At 44.5% G+C, this 23,028-nt stretch overlaps 1 protein-coding gene across 1 annotated transcript; it reads right to left on the reverse strand.

Moving 5' to 3' along the window:
• Positions 1 to 5,058: 5,058 nt before the first annotated feature.
• On the reverse strand, positions 5,059 to 21,689 carry PRR15 (proline rich 15). Its single transcript, XM_039912815.1, has 3 exons — positions 21,521 to 21,689; positions 8,294 to 8,697; positions 5,059 to 5,549 (listed from the first exon to the last, which is right to left on the reverse strand). Exons 1-3 carry the CDS (start codon positions 21,687 to 21,689, stop codon positions 5,094 to 5,096), a joined length of 1,029 nt encoding a protein of 342 aa, XP_039768749.1. The 3' UTR covers positions 5,059 to 5,093.
• Between the last annotated feature and the right edge of the window lie 1,339 nt (positions 21,690 to 23,028).

Below are 23,028 nucleotides of genomic sequence, written 5' to 3' on the forward strand. Positions count from 1 at the left end.
GGGAAAGACAGATGAGCCTCCTCTCTGATTTTACATCAGATTGGAGAATAATTTCCCAGCATCCAATAGAAGTTGCATGCAGTCAGCATGATGGCTTGGAGTTGAACACCATTTCATGGCAGTGGCTCACGTTGAATTTTAAAGATATACATACATGTGGCCATTACATCGTATGATTTTTCTCAGTGTCCTGAAGCACCTGTAGTAGGGAGTGAAGAAGAGCACACAGCAACAAAGTCACCATTACCCATGGCTGCTGCTGGGTGAGGTCTTAGTCTCTCTTTGGCAATAGACGGTCCTGTTTTCAGTAGATCTGTCTCCGGTCCCATATGGATACAGAATCGGACAACTATATGCCTTTTATTTTAATTTCCATTCAGAGCCTCTGTCCACAGAGTTCTGCTGTTCTGAAGCAGTGCCTGAGTTCGCACAGATCTGGTTGAGGGAATTCAATGACGTTGGAGCAAATGGTGGGGTGAGAGTACCCAGAAGAAATACTCTAGATGGGGGAGAATTCATTCTCAATCAGGCAGACTTCTACAAGAATGGCATCTGAATAACATTATGTGGGTCTCAGGGCTGAGCACTGGTCACCCTATTTACAACACATTGCAAATACAGAAAGTTCTACCCCTCCCAGGCTAGACTCAATCTAACAGTTACCTTTTTTCTGGGGATGGCGAGAGCCCAGTTCATTTTACAAGAGCTGGTCTTGACTTTATCTACTCAGTCTTCCTTGGCTCATTTAGATTTTTACCTTGGCTTCAAACTATTAAAACCCCAAACTGCTCTAGTTGGGTTTTTTTTTTTTTTAAATATCCCCCTGTATTAGCTCACTATTCTGGTAGCTCCTGCTGCCTATCAGGACATAATTTAAGGTGATTAGAGGTTAAGGTAGCTGGAAGAACAAAAGGGTCACAACCTGTGACTCTACTGCACAGCGAGAACAATCTTCCTCTTTTCCCAATTATGACCCTTCCTTGTTTTTTGGTTTTTTTTAAGTAAGCCCTTCAGTTTTTTCATTTTTTCCAGTCACCACCTTTCTCTTTCAGGCTACCTTCTATTTTTAATGCTTTTGCCCATTTTCTTGTCTTTCCCTTCTCTAGCCACAAAGGGCCTCTTTGGTGGGTCTTTTGGTTTTTGTTAGCCATGAACTATTTTTTGACAAAGCTTTCCCAAATGCTTCTATTCCTGTATCCACTCCCTTGGTACATTACAGCAATGGGTCTTTACAAATATAGGCTCCTAAAACAGGCATGAGTTCCTTAAGTGTTGATGTGTAAGGTAACTTGACCACATTGCTACTTTTTCTAAACCTGAGCTGTCAATTGTCAAAGCACAGTTACCAGCCCAGAAGCTCTCTTGAAAATAGCACTTCCTCTTCTAGACCAAGCAAGATCTGACATTATGATCTGAAGCAGAAACTGCTTTATCTAGGTATTATTTATAAACAAAATGTTCTAAGTCCACATGCAAATTGGAGGCTGCACTTTTTGAAATGCAAGTCAGAATGGATGAACAATGAAAGCATAAATGCATAAAGAAACATTCATGTGATCTGTAATGTGAGTAACTTATCTACCATCGGTGTAAAAGGAGTTACTGAGGCAAAAACTACCTTCTGCATACAATTATGGTTGGAGAATATACAGGAAAACTGGCTTCGTTTTCTTTCTGCAACCTTTAGAATACTAATCAACTTTGCTGAAAGACAGTATTTATTTGCCACTGTTTGAAAAATAGCTTGTGGCTCACAAACCTAGTATTTTCTGTCATTTTAAAAATTTGCCCAATTACCTCAATCAATAAATGGTATTTAATGAGCACTTACTATATATATGCAAAGCACTGTACTCTGCATTTGGGAGTGGACAGGACAAGAGAATTAGTGGGCAGGTTCTCTGCCCGAAACAAACTTACAGTCTAGACGCAGTAATTCACTGCTTCTCCATTTCCAAACATTTTTAAGAGTTTTTTTAGAAACTTCAATAAATGTAATGGTGAACCTGTTGAGCTTCTGAAATAGGTGTTAGCAAATCCCAGGAGCTCACTTAATCTGCATTTTATCATTTCCATGCTCCCTCTACTTCTCAAATTTTGATTGGTTTCTAACTAAACAAGTGGATTTCTCCCACTAGTAAATTTAGTGTCATTTGAAAATACAGCACTTATTGATTGCTATTGCTGCTCTGATTTCTATAAGCGTGGCTCAGTGGAAAGAGCACGGGCTTTGGAGTCAGGGCTCATGAGTTCGAATCCCAGCTCTGCCACTTGTCGGCTGTGTGACTGTGGGCAAGTCACTTCACTTCTCTGTGCCTCAGTTCCCTCATCTGTAAAATGGGGATTAAGACTGTGAGCCTCTTGTGGGACAACCTAATTACCCTGTATACCCCAGCGCTTAGAACAGTGCTCTGCACATAGTAAGCGCTTAATAAATACCAACATTATTATTATTATTATTATAAGGAAGGTTTGAAGTTGAGATCTGTAGGAGAAAGATATCATGTAAATATGAACAACTCTAATATATCTGGAATGTCAGAAAAGTAGTGCAATGTGGAAAGTTACTTTAAATAAAAACCTGGGAAAACGTACCAATGAATAAAAAATGATTGACAGCTATAGCCCTTACAAGGGTAAAAAAGCTTTCCAAAATTTCCATTTTTAAATTTATTCTCTAAGAATAATTATGTATTTAGATATTCAATTTTTAAATCAGTGTATTTCTAAGTCAAGATGTTCCTACAAACCTGCAGAGATGCCACTGCAGATAAGAAGTGTTCATTACAAGAAAAATGCTGGCAATCTCAATGATCTCTGTAGAAATGTTGGACTACAGTTCAACTTCTCCAGGCTGGGTTTTAAGACCTCAGCTATATCACCTCTCTTCTGTCCTGCCAAACAATTTTCTGGGCCTCTCTGTATCCCCTCTTACTCTTTTTGATCCAAAAGAAGCAGCTTTGCTCATATTGGGGGGCGGGGGTGCAGAGGAGGGTCATTTCAAGGGCAGCTTTATCCTGAAAACCCAGCCTTGGGAAATAAGGTGAAATGCTGATTCCCACCACAAAAGGAAATGGACTTCATCCCTCTTTATTCCTAACTTCATTAATAAACTAGAAAAAGGGTTGTTTCTTTTTACTAGGGAAAATAATGCATGTAAAAAGAGACACAGGATATATTTTCAGCTTATTAGGGCAGATTTCAAATTCCTAGACAGGAAGTAGGAACCTAGAGGCTTCTCTACATCCTTGGATTTGGGGCACACAGATGAATAGTATGCACTTGTAACCGGAGGCCTAGATTTTTCACCTGCAAACACTACTTCTGTTAACATTCACCAATGGGAAGAATTTTCAAAAGCCAGAGTTCTCTCCCTCTCGATATATTTCTTCAATTGCATAAGAGTAGTAGCTCACCACCTATGTGCTGAAAAACCTGTTTAATCCAACAATATAGACTCTAATCTCAAGTACCTATTCACAGCAGAAGTGTTACATTTTTGCAAATATAATGGCCTCCTCTGGGCTTCTGCCCCCTGACAGATGCAGAAGGTTGGACAGGAAAACAATTTCAGGGCTTCTCAGCGGTTTCAATTGCTCTCCTGCAATTCACTAAAAGCAACAGTATTCATTTACTCTTTCTTGAAGTGCAGAATAAAAGGGAACAGGTCCATTTTTTGTTAAGAATCTTCACTCCTCAATGGAATATTTGCATCAAAGATTAGATAAAAGCAGATAGTATCTCAGAGGTTCAGAAACACTCTTTTGAAGCAAAGTGGTGGGAAAAAGATGCCCGTCGGCTCTGCCAATCCTTATAAAGCACATGTTGGAGTAATTTTTTTTTCAAGTTGTTAGCTTCAAAAACCTGGATACTTTTAAACGATTGCATTACTAAACGGACGGAGACTGCAGTAAGGTAAAAGAAAACTTTTCGTGGTAGTAATAGAATTTATGAGGCACTTACTGTGTGCAGAGCATTGTACTAATCTCCGGGATACTCTGCTCTGCCAATCCTTATAAAGCACCTGTTGGAGCAATTTTGTTTTCAAGTTGTTAGCTTCAAAAACCTGGATACTTTTAAACGATTGCATTACTAAACTGACGGACACTGCAGTAAGGTAAAAGAAAACTTTTCGTGGTAGTAATAGTATTTATGAAGGACTTACTGTGTGCAGAGCATTGTACTAATCTCCGGGATACAATACACAGGTGGGGATTAGACAAAACCCCAATCCCTCCGGGGGCTCACAATGTAAAAAGGGAATGAATTAGGGTCTCGACTCTTAAAATCTGGTTTGCAAACGGAGCCAACTGGTTGATTCGGCCAGTCTCTACAAAGTGTTCGCCTGGCTTCTGCATATTAGGGTGGCTTTTATGTTTTGTGGCCAATAATTAACTCTGGGACACCGAAGACCTTTCTAACCTGCCCTAAATTTTCTTTCTTGCAAACTGAAAAAAAAAATACAAGTCATCCCGGCTGATACTGCCACGCTTTTAATTTTCCACAGTAGAAACGAGCATTACAGTTTTGTACTTCGTTATTTAAAAGCAAGCCTGTGTCTGACCAGTAATGCTTCCACCCCCACCCCCACTTTTCCAAGTAAAAGCCACCCTTGATGAGTTTTTCAGCTACCGAGATAACTCCCTCAAGTGCATTTCCAAGTATTTAAAGCAGCACTGATTTTCCTTCCAACTAAAACTTCTGAATGGGGGCCTCAATACATTACTGACGCGGGGCGGAGGCAGTCAGTGGCAGAACAAAAGCCCTTTTGGCCCCGGAGGGGGTAGAAACGGAGGGCAGTCTTTAAAAAAAGAAAAAAATAATAAAATAATTATTATATCCAGCTCCAGCACAGCGGGTGTCTTCTCTTACAACAAATAAATACTTAATGCATCCTTGAATCATGAAATATTGAAAACTCAATTGACACTTCAATTTCCAGGGGAGTGAAATCTTGGGGGACTGAGTGGGGGGCTGGAAGGGGGGGCTGGAAGGGGGGTCTAGGCCGCAGGGTCCCTTGGGGTCCAGAGTGCGGCGGGGCGGGAGGGGGAGGGTGGAGGGGGTGGCTGGAGGGTTTGGGACCCCCTGGCCGGCTAAGGCCTCTCTTCTCGGGGGGCGACCGGGGGCTCCACCTCGTCGGGGCCGTCGGTCAGCAGCGTGGCTCGCACCTTCCTCTTCTCTTTGAAGCGTCCGGAGCGGGAGATCTTCAGGTTGCGGCGGCTGCCGGCCGGCTTGTCGGCGGACCCCTTGTCGGGCCGGTGGGGGTCCCCGCCCCCGATGAAGTTGGGGTGCTGGTTCTCCCGGGGGCAGGCCGGCCGGTCCTGGCTGGGCGTCGGCTCCCCGGGGGTCGGCGGGGGACCCTCACTGCCCTCCTTGGATTTCTTCCTGCTGTTCGTCAGCGACTTCCACCAGGCGTTGGAGGGACCCCCGGCTAGGCTGGACCCTCCTCCTCCTCCTCCTCCTCCGTCAGCCATCGCCTGGTCCTCCCCGGGGGTCCGGGGGCGCTGACCCCTCCGCTGTCCGGTCCTTCTTCGTCCGGAGGCGCTGCCCTGTGGACGCACAGACAACACGGGACGCGTTTGCCCCTCTAGGCGAGCGCGGACACCCACTCTGCGCTTAGCGCTGCGACTCAGGTGCGGGGTGGCGAGGGGAGATGCTAAGCGGGGATGAAGGCCCAACGCGCCCGGGCACGAGTGGGTGGTGCCCGGGCACGAGTGGGTGGCACCAGACCAGAGCCCCCCCCCTCCACCCCCGCAACGAAAAGTCCCCCGCCTCTGGGGGGGGGCAACGCACACCCTGGATGGAGAGGCGGGGGGGATCCCGCAACCCCGCCGGGCCCCGAATGCCAGACTCCAGCTGTGGGCATGCAGTGGCGAGGGAAGCTCCTACTGAGAAACTCCACGCGTGACTCCCCTCATTCGGGTGGGCCGGGCCGTGGGGCTTCCAAGGAGGAGAATAAGGCCCGTCCGACCCCTGGCCATGGCAGAGGCGGGACTACTGCTTGGACGCGTAGGCGGTGACCCGCAATTAAAGGGTGACGAGGGAGGAGGAGGGAGGAAGGACGGTCAGGTTCACCTTGGCCAAACACCCAGTTCCTCCAAACCGCTTTTGTCCGGAGGAAAAGAAAAAACTCCGGCAGGACCTTCACACTTCTCTGTACTGCTGACTGCAAGCGTGACTGCTGCTAAACCACCTCACCCACAAAAAGTGGAGATAGACAGGCCGCCCGAAGGGCATCGAACTTTTTCGCCCTTAGCAAACAGTTCTTTGAAACCCTGAAAAGAGTAAGGCGATACCTGTCTCCCAGGTGGCTCGCTTAGCCTTTCCCACCTCTCCTCCAGAAGCGTATCTTTTCAGGGATAATAAGTATAAAGGGAAGTTGGGACAGGAAAGGCTCAGTTCACTAAGGCTAAACCGGGCTGGCTAATAAAGATGTGGCTGGTTTGTTTTTAATACGGAGGAGTTCAAATAATCCCTCAACTCAGGGACACTTGTAGGGACTAGCAACTTGGGCCGAATTTCCTTACGCTTGTGCATAAAAACAAAAGTAAAGCAGTCACCAAGAAGAGATCCGTGGACTGGGAGGGCAGATTTTCATTTACTTCTTGCTCTCAAGTGGCATAAATGTATGCTTCAGTTACCAAGATTGCTAGCTGGGTTATTTAACTCCTCAGGATATACGATTACTCCCAACGCCCGGTTATTGATGATGTTGATAATAATAATGATAATAATTATAAATGCTTCCAATGGGCCAACCACTATGCTAAGCGCTGGAGTAGAGAGAAGATAATCAGATCGACACGGTCACTGTCCAGTGTTGCTTTAAGGCGGGATCGTTCCAGGCCTCGGGAAAAATTCCTAACGCCGACATGACCTCTTTCTCCTAGCTTGGGGCCCTGAGAAATTCTCAGCAGCAGCAGCAGCAGGCCACCCACCCCTTCCATGCTTTCTGCGTGGTTCAATGGAAAGAGCCCGGGCTTGGGAGTCAGAGGACGTGGGTTCTAATTCCGCTCTGTTACTTGTGTGCTGTGTGACCTTGGGCAAGTCATGTAACTTCTCTGTGCCTCATTTACCTCAGTTGTAAAATGGGGATTAAAACTGTGAGCCCCACGGGGGACAACCTGATTACTTTGTATCTACCCCAGCGCTTGGAACAGTGCTTGACACATAGTAAGCGCTTAACAAATACCATAATTATTACTTCTCCTTGGGGATTTGCCATGCAAAGTTTAAAGAACAAAACTGGAGTGGTTTGTCCCTCCTCACCCCACCACAGAATAATAATAATAGTAATAAGAAGAAGAACGGCTTACTGTTTCCCACTCCCATTTCTGCTCTCATCATTTCTCTCACACATACCCTTGCTGAGTGATATTTTATCACCCCACTGCCCAGCTGGGCTATGGTGATCAAGGGGGAAATATATCGATCTTGAAATCTTCTAATTAAAAAAGTAATAATAATAATTGTGGTATTTGTTAAGCTCTATGTGCCAGGCACTACACTAAACGCTGGGGTGGATACAAGCAAATCGGGTTGGACACGGTCCCTGTCCCGCGTGGGGCTCACAGTCTTCATCCCCATTTTAAAGATGCGGTAACTGAGGCCCAGAGAAGTGATGTGAGTTGCCCAAGGCAGACAAGTGGTTTTGGGGGTGGGGGTGGTTAAACCTATGACCTCCCGACGCCCAGGCCCGTGTTCTAACCACTACGCCATGCTGCTTCTATAATGAACGAGTAGGGGAGGGTGCAGCGCCTGCTAACGGCAGCCAGAAACTTCTCTAGTTTTCCAGATCAAAGAAACAGCATGCACCTGTTACACTGCGACTTAGTTCCCCTCCCCGGCTTTTCCCTAACACTTCACTATGCCTACACTATAGGCAGTCCTCTGTGCTCCCGAGTCATCCTCCCCATGCAGATGATGATTTATTATTTTTTTGCCAAGCAAAGAGAAAAGAACAAGTTTGGGAACGTCCCAAATATTCTCCCTTCCCTCTCTCCCCCGCCCCATTTTCCTCTTCACCGTTCAAATTTAGAGGTCGGGGCGGACTGCGCTGACCGCTGTGGCTTTTGCACCCAGCCATTTATTTCCGAAAGAGCTAAGTCAGGACTTCCAGGCAACCGTGCTGTAACAAGTCCCATGAGCGTACTTTCATCGGGAGAGTCACCCTCCCGCGAGCCGGAAAATGAAGGCGGCCCACAGAAAGGGGAGAGGAGAAGGAAGGAGGGGAGAGGGAGAAAGAAGCTGAAGGTGCGGGGGAAGGGGAAAGGCAGCTCGGGCGCTCGCTCACCTGAACCGGCCGGGAAGGAGTTTTTCCCTCCACGTCCCGGGGATTCGAGGGCGGGGAAGCGGCTTCCCGGCGATCGCTCCGTGGCCAGGGAGAGGATGGGAGCCTCCAGGTGCAGGAGGAGGATTCCCCTCCGGCCGGCCGAGGTGGGGCGCGGAGTTTGCCGCTGGCACCAAACGCTGCGCCCAGGCCTCCGTGTGCGGGCGGGAAGGGCAGAGCCAGGCGCGGGTTTAGGGCGCCGCCCACGCCGCTGCAGAAAGGCTGGCACACACTCCCTTCCAGGTGTGTGCAGCGGGTTCCTCTGCCAGCCGCTTCATTCCCAGGAAAAGCCCTCTCCGTGACCCCCGGGCCCGGGAATGATAATTCATTCAGCAGTGTACGTGCCAAACACTGCTCCAGGCGCTGGGGTAATTACAAAGTAATCAGGTTGTCCCACGTAGGGCTCACAGTCTTAATCCCTGTTTTACGCATGGGACAGGGATTGTGTCCAATCTGACTACCTTGTATCTACCCCAGTGCTTAGAATAGTGCTTGGCACATAGTAAATGCTTAACAAGCACTACTACTACTAATTATTATTATTGTATTTGTTAAGCGCTTACTAAGTGCTGGGGAATGCTTAGTAAGCGCTTAAACAAATGCCATTATTATTATTATAAGATAATCAGGTTGTCACACGTGGGGCTCACTGTCTTAATCCCCATTTTACAGATGAGGGAACTGAAGCACAGAAAATAATAATAACAATGGTATTTGTTAAGCGTTTACTATGTGCCAAACACTGCTCCTAGCGCTGGGGTAATTACAGAGTAATCAGGTTGTCCCACGTAGGGCTCACAGTCTTAATCCCTATTTTACAGGTGAGGTAACTTGAGGCCCGGAGAAGTTCATTCATTCAATCGTATTTATTGAGCAATTACTCTGTGCGGACCGCTGTACTAAGCGCTTGGAATGCACAATTCGGCAACAAAGACAAGGCCGGCCCAACAACGGGCTCGATAATAATACTATCGGCGTGATTTACTGGAAAGAGCCTGGTTTTGGAGTCAGAGGTCATAGGTTCTAATCCCGACTATGCCACTTATAGGCTGTGTGACCTTGGGCAAGTGATTTAACTTCTCTGTGCCTCGGTTACCCCCATCTGTGAAATGGGGATTGAGCCTGTGAGCCCCACGTGGGACAACCTGATTACCTTGTATCTCCCCCAGCGCTTAGAACAGTGCTTGGCAAACAGTAAGCGCTTAGCAAATACCAACATTATTATTATTGTTATTATTATAACAGCGTGGTTTACTGGAAAGAGCCCAGGCCTGGGAGGCAGAGCACGTGGGTTCTAATTCTGCCTCGGCCACTTGTCTGCTGTGTGACCTTGGGCAAGTCATTGTTGGGTAGGGATTGTCTCTGTTGCTGAATTGTACTTTCCAAGAGCTTAGTATAGTTCTCTGCATATAGTGCTCAATAAATACGATTGAATGAATGAACCAATGAACTTCTCCGGGCCTCAAGTTACGTCACCTGTAAAATAGGGATTAAGACGGTGAGCCCTATGTGGGACAACCTGATTACTTTGTAATTACCCCAGCGTTTAGAGCAGTGTTTGGCACATAGTAAGCACTTAACAAATACCATTGTTATTATTATTTGCTGTGCTTCAGTTCCCTCATCTGTAAAATGGGGATTAAGACTATGAGCCCCACGTGTGACAACCTGATTATCTTGTAATAATAATAATGATATTTGGTTAAGCACTTACTAATAATAATAATGTTGGTATTTGTTAAGCGCTTACTATGTGCCAAGCACTGTTCTAAGTGCTGGGGTAGACACAGGGGAATCAGGATGTCCCACGTGGGGCTCACAGTCTTAATCCCCATTTTACAGATGAGGTAACTGAGGCACAGAGAAGTTAAGTGACTTGCCCAAAGTCACACAGCTGACAAATGGCCGAGCCAGGATTCGAACCCGTAACCTCTGACTCCAAAGCCCGTGCTCTTTCCACTGAGCCACGCTGCTTCTCTGATAATGTTGGTATTTGTTAAGCGCTTACTATGTGCAGAGCACTGTTCTAAGCGCTGGGGTAGATACAGGGTCAGCGGGTTGTCCCACGTGAGGCTCACAGTTAATCCCCATTTTACAGATGAGGGAACTGAGGCACAGAGAAGTTAAGTGACTTGCCCACAGTCACACAGCTGACAAGTGGCAGAGCTGGGAGTTGAACCCATGACCTCTGACTCCGAAGCCCAGGCTCTTTACACTGAGCCACGCTGCTTTGCTAAGCAGCGAACATTGCTTGGCACTTAGTAAGCGCTTAACAAATACAATAATAATAATAATTAGTAGTAGTAGTAGTAATACTTGTTAAGCATTTACACTGTGCCAAGCACTATTCTAAGCACTGGGGTAGATACAAGGTAATCAGATTGGACACAATCCCTGTCCCTTGTGGGGTTTACGTCCTTAATCCCCATTTTACAGATGAGGTAACCGAGGCCCAGAGAAGTGAAGTGACTTCCCCAAGGTTACAGAGCAGATATGCTGTGGAGTTGGGATTAGAACCCATGACCTTCTGACTCCCAGGCTCGGGTTCTAGCCACTAAACCATGCTGCTTCTTCAACCCGGGGAGAGGTGGGGAATGCACCTCCTATTTTGGGGAGGTGGTGCCGAGCCCCTAAAGCGAGACTAGTAATAATAATAATTAATAATAATTGTAGTATTTGCTAAGCGTTTACTGTGTGCCATTTACTGTACTAAGCGCTGGGGTGGATACAAGCAAATAGTGTTGGACACGGTCCCTGTTCCGCATGGGGCTCACAGTTTTTCAATTGGGAAAACAGTGGTGGTGAATGCATCGCCCACTGCACCCTGTGGTTTAGGGGAGAGAACATGGGACTGGGAGGCAGGAGACCTGGGTTCCAATCCCCGACTCTGCCATTTACCTGTAGGATGACCCTGGGAAAGTTACCTTTGTGTCTTCAGTTTCCTCATTTGTAAAGTGAGGATTAACTACCTGTTCTCAATCATTCATTTAATCGTATTAATTGAGCACTTACTGTGTGCAGAGCACTGTACTAAGCGGTTGGAAGGTACAATTCTCCCTCCCCTTTAATCTGTGAGCCCCGTAATCTGTGAGCCCCATGTGGACCAGGACTTTTGCCAGTTTCTCTTGTATCATCTAGAGAAGCAGTGTGGATTAGTGGAAAGAGCCCGGGCTTGAGAGTCAGAGGTCATGGGTTTGAATCCCGGCTCTAATAATAATAATAATGTTGGTATTTGTTAAGCGCTTACTATGTGCCGAGCACTGTTCTAAGCACTGGGGTAGACACAGGAGAATCAGGTTGTCCCACGTGGGGCTCACAGTCTTAATCCCCATTTTACAGATGAGGTAACTGAGGCACAGAGAAGTTAAGTAACTTGCCCAAAGTCACGCAGCTGACAAGTGGCCGAGCCGGGATTTGAACCCATGAACTCTGACTCCAAAGCCCATGCTCTTTCCACTGAGCCACGCTGCTTCTCTGCCACTTGTCAGCTATGTGACTGTGGGCAAGTCACTCAACTTCTCTGGGCCTCAGTTACCTCATCTGTAAAATGGGGATTAAAACTGTGAGCCCCACGGGGGACAATCTGATTTCCTTATATCTCCCCCAGTGCTTAGAACAGTGCTTGGCACATAGTAAGTGCTTAACAAATACCGACATTATTATTATTATTTAGCCCAGTGCTTAGTATATAACTTGGGGTGTAGTGAGCATTTACTAAATGTCATTACTATTAAAGGGTTTTGAAGGGCAAGCCCAGGGGAGGAGAAGAAGAGCAGGAGGAAGTGGAAGTGGAGGAAGAAGGAGGAGGAGGAGGTGGCGGCTAGAGGTGAGAATTTTGCGCTTGTGTCCCCTGGATGGCCGGATTAGACAAGGTGAGCAGATGTGGCCTCGGATGTGGCTTTAGAGTGGAGGGAGGGTGGGGTGGTTGATTCCTGAAGTGATGCTGGTGTCACCTGCCTTAATCATAGAATTACATTTATTGAGCCCTTAATGTGTGCAAGGTACTGTACTAAGCGCTTGGGAGAGTACACTGTGACAGTGTGGGTGGACATGTTCTCTGCCCACAAGGAGTTTACAGCCTAGAGGGGGAGATGGACATGAAAATAAATTACTGAAATGTATATAAGTGCTTTAGGGGGAATAAAGTGTAAGAGGAAATAACCTGTAACACTTGCATGGACAAGCGTAACAGGTTATTTCCTAACGTACTCCTGACACTTCATATAAGCCTTTGAAAGCTTACAAACTCTGTTCCCCTTTCCTATCTTCCTCCCAGGTGTCAGTATTTTAGGCTTCTTTGTAATTGTAACCTAGTCTTGCTAGGTAAGGTGTTTTCATTATGTGATTTGGATTTAACTTGATGCAAGAATTAGGGTAGGGAATGTTTTCCTACGACACAAATCTGTTGTAGCACAAAACACTCCACAAGAAGCAGCATGGCATAATGGATAGAGCACAGGCCTGGGAGTCATAAGGTCATGGTTTCTAATCCTGTCTCTGCCACATGTCTTCAGTGTGATCTCAGACAAGTCACTTAACTTCTCTGTGTCTCAGTTACCTCATCTGTAAAAGGGGGATTGAGACTGTGAGTCCCACCTGATTAACTTGTATCTACCTTGTTGCTTAGTACAGTGCCTGGCACATAGTAAGCACTTAACAAATACCATAAAATAAAAGCTCATAGTCAATGGTAATATGATAATACTTGTAAGTTCAGGTGGGAGCTTTTTCTAATGAATATGGGACTCTGAGGGGATTTGGCATCCACTAAGATGCAGCTTTGGCATGGCCACCAGGGGAAGGAGGTGCCCAGGCCCCCAGAGGGAGTGCAAAAAGCCCTTGGCTGACCTTGTTGCCCAGCGAGGGGGCCGTGTCCCCAGCTAGCATCAGGGTCTAGTGGGAGTACAACAGGTCATGGCAGTGGGGGAAAGAAATTCTCTCGTGTCCTTAGAGCCCCTCAAAACAAGAGCCAGACCAGGGACAAGAAGAGCCTAAGCCTTGGAGATGAGGAACCTTTTGTCTGAACCCAGAGGCCAGTGGAAATGAGGGCTGGCCCTGGCTCATCCCCTCAGCCCTAACCCTAGTTCAGCTTTCAGATAGCCTAGCCCTAGTTCAACCACTCAGATAGGGCTGAGAGGAGCAAATAGCCAAACCCTGGAGCTGGGCAGAGGCAAGAGGAGCCCTCTGTCTTGGCCTCGAACCCAGCGAGGATGAGAGGAGAGTGCTCTGAGCCCAGTATAGGTGAGAGAAACAGTAAAGACTAGGGGAAAGAGTATGGGCTTGGGAGTGAGAGGACCTGGGTTCTAATTTCAGCTCTGCCAATTGTTTGCTATGTGACCTTGGGCAAGTTACTTAATATCTCTGTGCCTTAGTTCTCCTGTTCTCCCTCCTACTTAGACTATGAGCCCCATGGGGGAACAGGGACTCTGTCCAACCTAATTAACATATATCTACCCCAGTGCTTAGAGCAGTATGTGACACATAGTGAGTGTTAAACGAATACCATAAAAATAATAATAATGAAAAGCCCCCCACTGGCTCCGGGGCATAGCCTACTGATAGGGTCCTGGATGCAGAAACGCAGCAGGCACTAGCATCAGCAGCTCTGCTCCTGGCTGGTCCCCAAACAGTGAGGAAATCAGTGAGTTAAGGTAGGAGGGGGAGAGCTGATTGAGTGCTTTAAAGCCGATAGTAAGGAGTTTCTGTTTGATGTAGAGGGGATTGGACAACCATTGGAGGTTTTTGAGAAGTGCAGAGAAATGAACTGCGTGGTTTTTTAAGAAAAACGATCTGGGCAGCAGCATGAAAGAAGTACTGGAATGGGTAGAGACAGGAGACAGAGAGGTCAGCAAGGAGGCTGATGCAGGATACAAGTTCTTGGCTCAGCAGAGTAGCAGTTTTGATAGAGACGAAAAGATGGATTTTAGCAGTGTTGTAAAGGTGAAACTGACAGGATTTGGTGATAGATGGAATACATGGGTTGCTATCTTAATTCCCATTTTACAGATGAGGTAACTGAGGAACAGAGAAGTGAAGTGACTTCCTCAAGGTCACAAAGCAGACACGTGTAGTCTACAGTGATGGGAAAGATGGGTGTCTGGATAGGTGTGTAGTTTTTATAATGTCTGCTTCGCCTTCAGCAGCATTTTGGAAATCATCACATAGTGACCAGACCTACCTACAATGTCCATTAGAATGACATGGGGCAAAAAAAAGCTCAAGACAAATTTAGTCTTTTTGGAGCTATCCCCTAACACACATTTTGTAGGAGAGATAAGTCCTTAGTTGAAGAGGTGATAGGACTTAATTTTCATTAATGAATTAAAAGGCTTTGATCCCATTTCATGTGCCCTCGTCACCAGTGCTGATAAAGGGAACATTTCTCAATTTTCTGTGGCCTACAGATTGTACTTTCTGCCCTGGTAAAGTTAAGTGGTTATAGTTGAATTCCTCAGAGGATTTTATAGTGTAGTTAATCTGGGCTGGTGGAAGAGATAGGGTACTACATAGGGAACCTTTGAGAGGATATTGCTTCTGAGTAGGCGTTTAAAGAATGATCCTTAAGTTATAAGATGTCTAGGTATTACAAATAACAAAAGCATACATTCTGCCTTCACCACTTGCCTTTGAAAACCCAATAGAAAGCAATTAAGGAGTCAGAATTTTTAAAACCTCTTTTAAGACCACTGCCCAATTTTTATTTTTTATTTTTGATATCTTTTATAAGCCTGACCTGATTTATCTAAAGGTGTATGCATATAGACTCAAGGAAATTTATATGACTTGTATAGAAGAGCATAGATTATTGAGTGTATGGATTTTGTTGATGAAATACTGAAATATTTGCATCTACAGTAATTTAATTTTCTGGATTTGTCTTTTCAGCACTTCAGGTGTATGGTAATTTTATTACTTTGTGCATAAATTAATCAGTTACTAAAATTGGAGATGCACTTTAGTTTTTTAATCAATTAGTGGTATTTATTGAGCCCTTACTGTGTGCAGAGCACTGGGCTAAGTGCTTGAGAGAGTACAACAAAAGAGTTGATAGACATGTTCTCTTTTTAAGTAATACTTTTATTAGCATAGCACTGTATAAATTGAAAAGATGCCTTGGGACAGGAAAAAGCTCTAGGAAAGAATTTAGGGCCAGGTCTGTGCTGATTAGAGTTCTAGAATACTTTTGAACTTTGCACGTGGCAATGGAATGTCCCAAGTGCTGTGTTCAGATAATCTGAAAGGTCTCTGGGAAATCCATGTCTTTTCGGTGGCTGCCTAAGAATTCTTATAATAATAATAATGATGATGTTGGTATTTGTTAAGTACTTACTATGTGCAGAGCACTGTTCAAGGCCCTGGGGTAGATACAGGGTCATCAGGTTGTCCCATGTAAGGCTCACAGTCTTCATCCCCATTTTACAGATGAGGTAACTGAGGCACAGAGAAGTTAAGTGACTTGCCCACAATCACCCATCTGACAAGTGGCAGAGCCGGGATTCGAACCCATGACCTCTGACTCCCAAGCCCGTGCTCTTTCCCCTGAGCCACGCTGGGGAAGCCAGTTACATCTAAGGTGGATTAGAATTTGTCTAGGTTTCGGAGGTGCCTTGAGCCCTAATGAACACCAGGCTATGAGAAGCAGCATAACGTAGTGTGTAGAGCACAGGCCTGGAAATCAGGAGTTCATAGGTTCTAATCCCAGCTCTACCACTTGTCTGCTGTGTGAACTTAGTCAAGTCATTTCACTTCTCTGGGTCTCAGTTACCTCAACTGTAAAATGGGAATTGAAACAGTGAGCCCCAGGTGGGACAGGGACTGTGTCCATCCCGATTTGCTCGTTTTCACCCCAGTGCTTAGAATGGTGTCTGACACTAGTAAGCACTTAACAAATACCATAATTAACTAAGTAATTAATATGGTCAGGTGTGACCTTTATACACAGAATAACTTTGAGGAGTATGAGAAATACTGTGCTGTGTTTATGCTTCCCAGGAGACACCTTAATGATGCAATGCCATTAACTGGCAGTTCCTCACTATTCTTTGTAAGTAGTTAGGGACATGTTGTCATGTGGTCTGGGAAATAATGCACCCCCAAACAATGCATGAGGCCCATTGTAACTTTGTCCCAAAGATAATTCAACTCTATTGAGTGTTAGGCAATCATCAATGCAGATCAAAGTCATGAGATACCATCTGATGCAGTGTTCACTGGCTTGTACCCAAACTTAAGACCAGTGTTCGAGGACAAACAGTTTCTTTAGAAGTTGGCCATTTTATCTTGCAGCTGTTAACCTCCCTTTGCATAAGCTTGCATCAGTCTCCATTTGCTGGGATGAAGATTGCTTTCTCTGAATTCTGCATGTTATGTCACAGTAGGCACAAATGGTAAATAGGTGTCTAGGGAAAGAGAAATAAAAATGGAAGGCGTGATCATTTCGCTTGGTCCCCTGTGTCAGTTCATTTGCTAACATTTTTCAAGAGATAAAAGACTAAAATATATAGGGCTATACTATGCACTGATACAACACACCATTTAATGTTGTATAAAATTAATATTGTAATTAAGGAATATTTATTACATTTTTATGTATACTTGTCTTTAATCCGACAATGTTCATGCAGCCTTTTCTGTGGACTACAGCAGGGATCTGCAAACGTTTTGACCAGAAGACCCAAATGAAATGAAACCACTGAGAAGCTGATGCTCAAAGGCCAATATACTTGATGCTTGTCAGTATGGTTGGCCATTTCTGCAGTTCAGTTGTGAACTGCTTTTGTAGATAAAGGCATATCTTGATGAATGTGCTGTAAAATTGTGTCTGTGGGAAATTAGTTTCTCAAATTCCTTCTTGGCTATGGGAAATACATAGCTCTTCATGGATTCACTGTTACTTTGTAAGCGATCACTGAAAAGCCAGCAAAAGTCCTCCTTTATTTGACCATGCCAATAGTTTCCTTTGCCCTGCTTTCATTTCCCCTTGCAGCTCCTCAAGCCTTTTTCTCAGCGTCACATTCTGAGTATTTTGCTGTAGAGGCAGCATGTTTTGTCAGCAGATGTCCAAAATTTTATTTTATTTTTTTGTTTGAAGTCAGATGATCACTGAAAATGAGACAAAGTGGAAGACCTGATTTTTCCCCAAGTGTGTAAATAATAATAATGGTATTAAGACTTACTCTGTGCCAAGCGCCGTACTAAGTACGGGGGTGGATTCAAGATAATCAGGTCAGACACAGTCCATTCTGACTAAAGATAACAGTATTTCCCATAATTTTTTTGGTTTCACAACCACTTCAGAATCAAGAGTGAGTTCAGTTAAAACAAACGAACAAAAAAGAAGCAGTTATACAGATGCTAGATATCTCAAATTCAAAACTCAACAAACTTTAGATTAATGAATTGAACACCTATACAATCAGTGGGTAGGTGGATTTAAAATATATAGGGCTATACTATGCAGTGATACAACATACCATTTAATGTTGTATAAAATTAATATTGTAATTAAGGAATATTTATTACATTTTTATGTATACTTGTCTTTAATCCAAGGTGTGGGATCCCCATTTAATTTAAAGAAAAGCCAGATATGACTTGCAAGCCTCAGGTTGAAGAGCCCTAAACTAAAGTTGAAGGAAATTAAGAAAACAGGGGTAATCAATCAATCATACCTATTGAGCTTTTGGTGTGCAGTGCACTATACTAAGTGCTTGGTATAGAGCAATACAATAGATTTGGTAGACATGTTCCCTACCCACAAGGAGCTTAAAGTCTAGAGTTTAATCAGTAAATTATGAAGGCAATATTACAATGAAAGGACAATTATTCAAAGCAAAAATCCTTGATAAATATGGCCATCACTGGACTGTGAATAGATGTAACCATTAGAAGCCAGTCATGCCACAGAGATCATAGATCCTAACTGGTATGTTACTGAGTCCAAGTAGAGAGGGAAAATATATTATTTCGTTCATTCTTTTGGGCCAGCAGAGATTTATTCTTATTCACTGTCTCATACTCCTCAAAAATGGCTTCAAGGCTCACCTCCATCTGGCCCCACCTTGCCTATCTGCTCTCTTCTACTGCTGTTCCCCAACTCTGTTCATTCCTCCTAAACCAACCTTCTAGTTTTTTCTTGTTCTCAACTCATGTTTACATTCTTTTATTATTGTATTTGTTAAGCACTTGCTCTGTGCCTGGTACTGTACTAAGTGCTGAGATAGGTAAAAGCTAATCAGGTTGGATACAGTCCCTGTCCCACATGAGGCTCATTATGAGGCTCATAATCTTAATTCCCACTTTACAGATGAGGTAACTGAGGCAGAGAGAATTTAAATGACTTGCCCAAGGTCACACAGCAGACAAATGGCATATCTGGGATTAGAACTCAGGTCCTTCTGACTCCCAGGCCTATGCTGTATCCACTAGGCCATGCTGTTTCATTCTTTCCCCTGGTCAGAAACTCTCACCCTCCTAAAGGTCCCACCTCTTCAAATAGGCCTTCCCTGATTAAACTCCCAGCATAGTGACCTGTATCATCCCTTCAGCCAAATCTAGCACCTATGGATTTATTCTTAACCATCCTCACCACTCCTGAATATATGGGTATTCATTTATTGTGATCACTCTAGTTGTAAATACTTTTTCTCCAGCATTGGTAAGCAACTCGTGGGCCTAGAATTTGTCACTTCTTTATTCTATCTTTCCCAAGTGCCTAGTACAGTGAACTGCACTTAGTGGGTACTCAATAAATGATACCACTATTTCTGTGATACCGGTGCAGGCTTGTCATGGAAGTCTCCTGAGAGATTTTCAGACATTTCAGCTGCAGACTAATGGCATACAGTATTTCATTCATTCATAGCGCTTACTGTGTGCAGAGCACTGTACTACACGCTTGGAAAGTACAATTTGGCAACTAATAGAGACAATCCCTACCCAGCGGGCTCACAGTCTAGAAGGGGGGAGACACAACAAAACAAAACAAAGCAAGTGGACAGTGGCTTTCTGTCAGGGTGTTAGCTCATCATGAGCAGGGAACATTTCTACCAACTCTGTTATACTCTCCCAAGTGCTTACTACAGCACTCTGCACGCAATAAGTGACGATGCATGTCCTGACTTTAACAAATGCCATCATCATTATTATTATTATTTTACCTTATATGCCTTCAGTGATACAAACACACTAATATGATGATGATGATGGTTTTTGTTAAGCACTTACTATGTGCCAAGCACTCTTCTAAGCGCTGGGATAGATACAAGGTAATTAGGCTGTCCCACATGGGGCTCACAGTTTTAATCCCCATTTTAGGATGAGGGAACTGAGGCACAGAAAAGTTAAGTGGCTTGCCCAAGGTCACACAGCAGACAAGGGGCGGGGCTGGGATTAGAACCCATGACTTCTAACTCCCAAGCCCATGGTCTTTTGACTAAGATACAGTATCAATAGTAAACCCCAATCCTTATTATATTCAGTAGTTTAAAACTATTTACCAGAGCCACAAACAAGTAACATAATAGAGGTTTTTAGCTTCATCTTCTTCTAGTGCACCTGCCTACCTTATAAAGGAGCGGCTACAAAGCAGATAATATCTAAAATCTGGGAGTAAGTGAAATAAAAGCAGAAACTGGATAACCAATCCCTGGATAATTTTAAGTTAGCTGAACCTTTTTACTTGCAGGAAAATGACCTCACTCAGCTCTGCTGGAACTCTTAAAAGATGGTATTTGAATTTAAATGCTTGATGATCCTTTTTGCTTCTCACAAATTGTCTTGAGGGTCCCTCAGAGAATGTTAAGTTTGTGTGTGTTTGCTTCTGACTTCGCATTTTGCATTTGGAATATTGAGCTCAGTTTACCTAGAACTTTCTGGTTTTCCTGCTGTAATATAAGGCTGTCTTTCTGGTACAGGGTCTGTTGTTTTTCATCACTATTGCTTTATAGATTCTAAATCCCAAGAAGTACTATAACTTTGTGATCATTATTGCCAAGTATATCATGCAGGGTTAACTGTGTGAAGGTAATTCCCAACCCACAAAGGACTTTCTTAAATTCATGGTTCTCTCTAGAAATACTCAAATCCCTAGCCATTCATAACTTTGCAAATCAAGTTTTCACTCTCAACACATAAGATCACTTGTTTTCTCATGTGTGGCAGGAGGGGATGTTGAAACAACAAAAGTTGTGGTGTTAAACTCTGTGGTAAACATAAGGTTAAGTTCCTGCCTTGCTTGCTTGTTTTATTTGTTTGATCGTATTTGTTAAGTGCTTGCTATGTGCCAGGTGCTGTACTAAGCTCTCAGGTTAGCTAATCAGGTTGGACACAGTTCATGTCCCATATGGGGCTCACAGTCTTAATCTCCCTTTTACAGATGAGGTAACAGAGGCACAGAGAAGTTGTGACTTGGCCAAAGGCACAGCACACAAGTGGCAGAGCTGGGATTAGAACCCACATCCTTCTGATTCTCAGGCCCTTGCTCTGTTGACCAGGCTAAGCTTGTCTTCATCTCCCTATGTAAGTTTGGAGTCCTTTCATAGAACATTGAAAAACATATTCCAGTAGAGTCAGGGATTGCCTCATTTTACAGTGCTCCGCACACAGTAAATGCTCAATAAATACCATGGATAGATTGAATTACACAGAAAACAGAAGGTTAGGTTTGCTGCTTGCTGTTAGGGCTCTTTCATGGTTCTGTGAACTCAGGAACTTACTCTACATTGTCCTTAAGATCGAATACTTTGTAGCAGGTCCCTACCTCTGCTGGATTTTGTGGTGGTGTTTTTTAATGGCATTTGTCAAGCACTTGCTATGTGTCAAACACTGTTCTAAGCACTAGGGTAGGTACAAGTGAATTAGGTCAGACACAGTCCTTGTCCTGCTTGGGGTTCATAGTCTAAGTAGGAGGGAAAACAGGCATTAGACTGTAAGCCCGTCAAACGGCAGAGACTGTCTCTATCTGTTGCCGACTTGTTCATCCCAAGCGCTTAGTACAGTGCTCTGCACATAGTAAGTGCTCAATAAATACTATTGAATGAATGAAGGTATTGAATCCCCATTTTACAGTTGAGGAAACTGAGGCACAGAGGAGTTAAATGATTTGCCTAAGGTTACCCAGCAAGCAGTCGCCAGAGCCAGGATTAGCAACCAGGTCCTCTGACACCCCAGCCCCTGCTCTTTACAGGAGACCACGTTGCTTCTGTGTTGGGCTGAGTTTCATGAAGGGATGCCAGACTTTGGCATTTAGGTGTGGACCGGCAATGGCCATAATCTTGCTGAGGTTTGTCCCAGGGTTCAGTACCTTTCCACTCACAGTTTTGTGGTTAATGGCATGGTTCCATACCACAGGATTGCACATGTAGCCCATAAGGCATTTTGTAAAAGCTCGTCAACCAGAGTATAGAGTGAAGAAATCAGGGAAAACATTAGTGGTCGTTCCAGCCATTCTCATACTGCCCTAGTATTTTTAACCCAGGGAATTGAGGGAAGCAGCATGACCTAGTGGATAGAGCATGGGCCTGGGAGTTAGAAGGACCTGGGTTCTGGACCTGGACAAGTGGCAGCGCTGTGATTAGAACCTATGTCCTTGTGACTCCCAAGCCCGGACTTTATCTACTAGGCCATATTATTATGTGGCAAGCACTAAGGTAGATTCAAGATAAGGTTAGATGCAGTCTCGGGCCAAGGGAGAAGCAGTGTGGCCTAGAGGAGAAGGCACAGGCCTGTGAGTTGGAGGACCTGTGTTCTAATCCTGGCTCTGTCACTTGTCTTCTGTGTGACCTTGGGTAAATCATCTAACTTCTCTGTGCCTCAGCTACCTCATCTGTAAAATTGGCTTCAATACCTGTTCTCCCTCCTACTTAGACTGTGAGCCCCATATGGAAATGGACTGTGTCTAACCTGATAGTTTTTTATCTAACCCAGTACTTAGTACAACATCTGGCACATAAGTGCTTAACAAATACCATTTTTTTTTAAAAAAACACGCAAATACTTAATGTCCATTTTACACATAAGTAAACAGGCACAGACAAATCAATTTGACCAAGATCATAAAACAGGCAAGGCAGAGCTGATATTAGAATATGGGTCTTCTCACTCCCAGGCCCATGCTCTTTCTGCTAGCACTGAGCACCTGAGGGTTGTAGGCAAGCAATCAGTAGTACTTATTGAGTAGCTGTGTACAGTGCACTGTACTAAGTACTTGGGAGACACAGAAGCTAGCAGACAGTTGTGTAGCATATTGATAAGCCAGCTGCCTGATCAGATACCCCTGACAGTCCACATTGAGGAAGAGAGGAGACAAGCTATACTCAGCATAGGCATTAATGTAAAGCAAGGATTTTGGAATAAATGTCAACTGAGGCTGCAGTAATATGAGGGTCTGGGTGACAATAAATAATAGACACCCACCCCCAAAACGCGGCTCCCTCCAGACCTGTTTTTCTTAGGCAGGGTTTGGCAGCCTCCCACTTCTTCACTTCTTCAACTCTGCCACCCTCTGCTCCACCCCACCTCATCCACTCACCAATTTGATCCCATGCTGGATTGCATCATCATTGATCTCTGTACAGTCTCTAACCTCACCAACTCTAAAATCCTACTCTCCGACCAAACCCCTCTCACCCGCCTTCTATCATATCCTCCCCACAAACTCATCCAGTCTTCCTCATGAGATCTCCAATCTCTTGATAATT

Source organism: Ornithorhynchus anatinus, chromosome 8 (assembly GCF_004115215.2).
Source record: "Ornithorhynchus anatinus isolate Pmale09 chromosome 8, mOrnAna1.pri.v4, whole genome shotgun sequence".
Classification (NCBI taxonomy): domain Eukaryota; kingdom Metazoa; phylum Chordata; class Mammalia; order Monotremata; family Ornithorhynchidae; genus Ornithorhynchus; species Ornithorhynchus anatinus.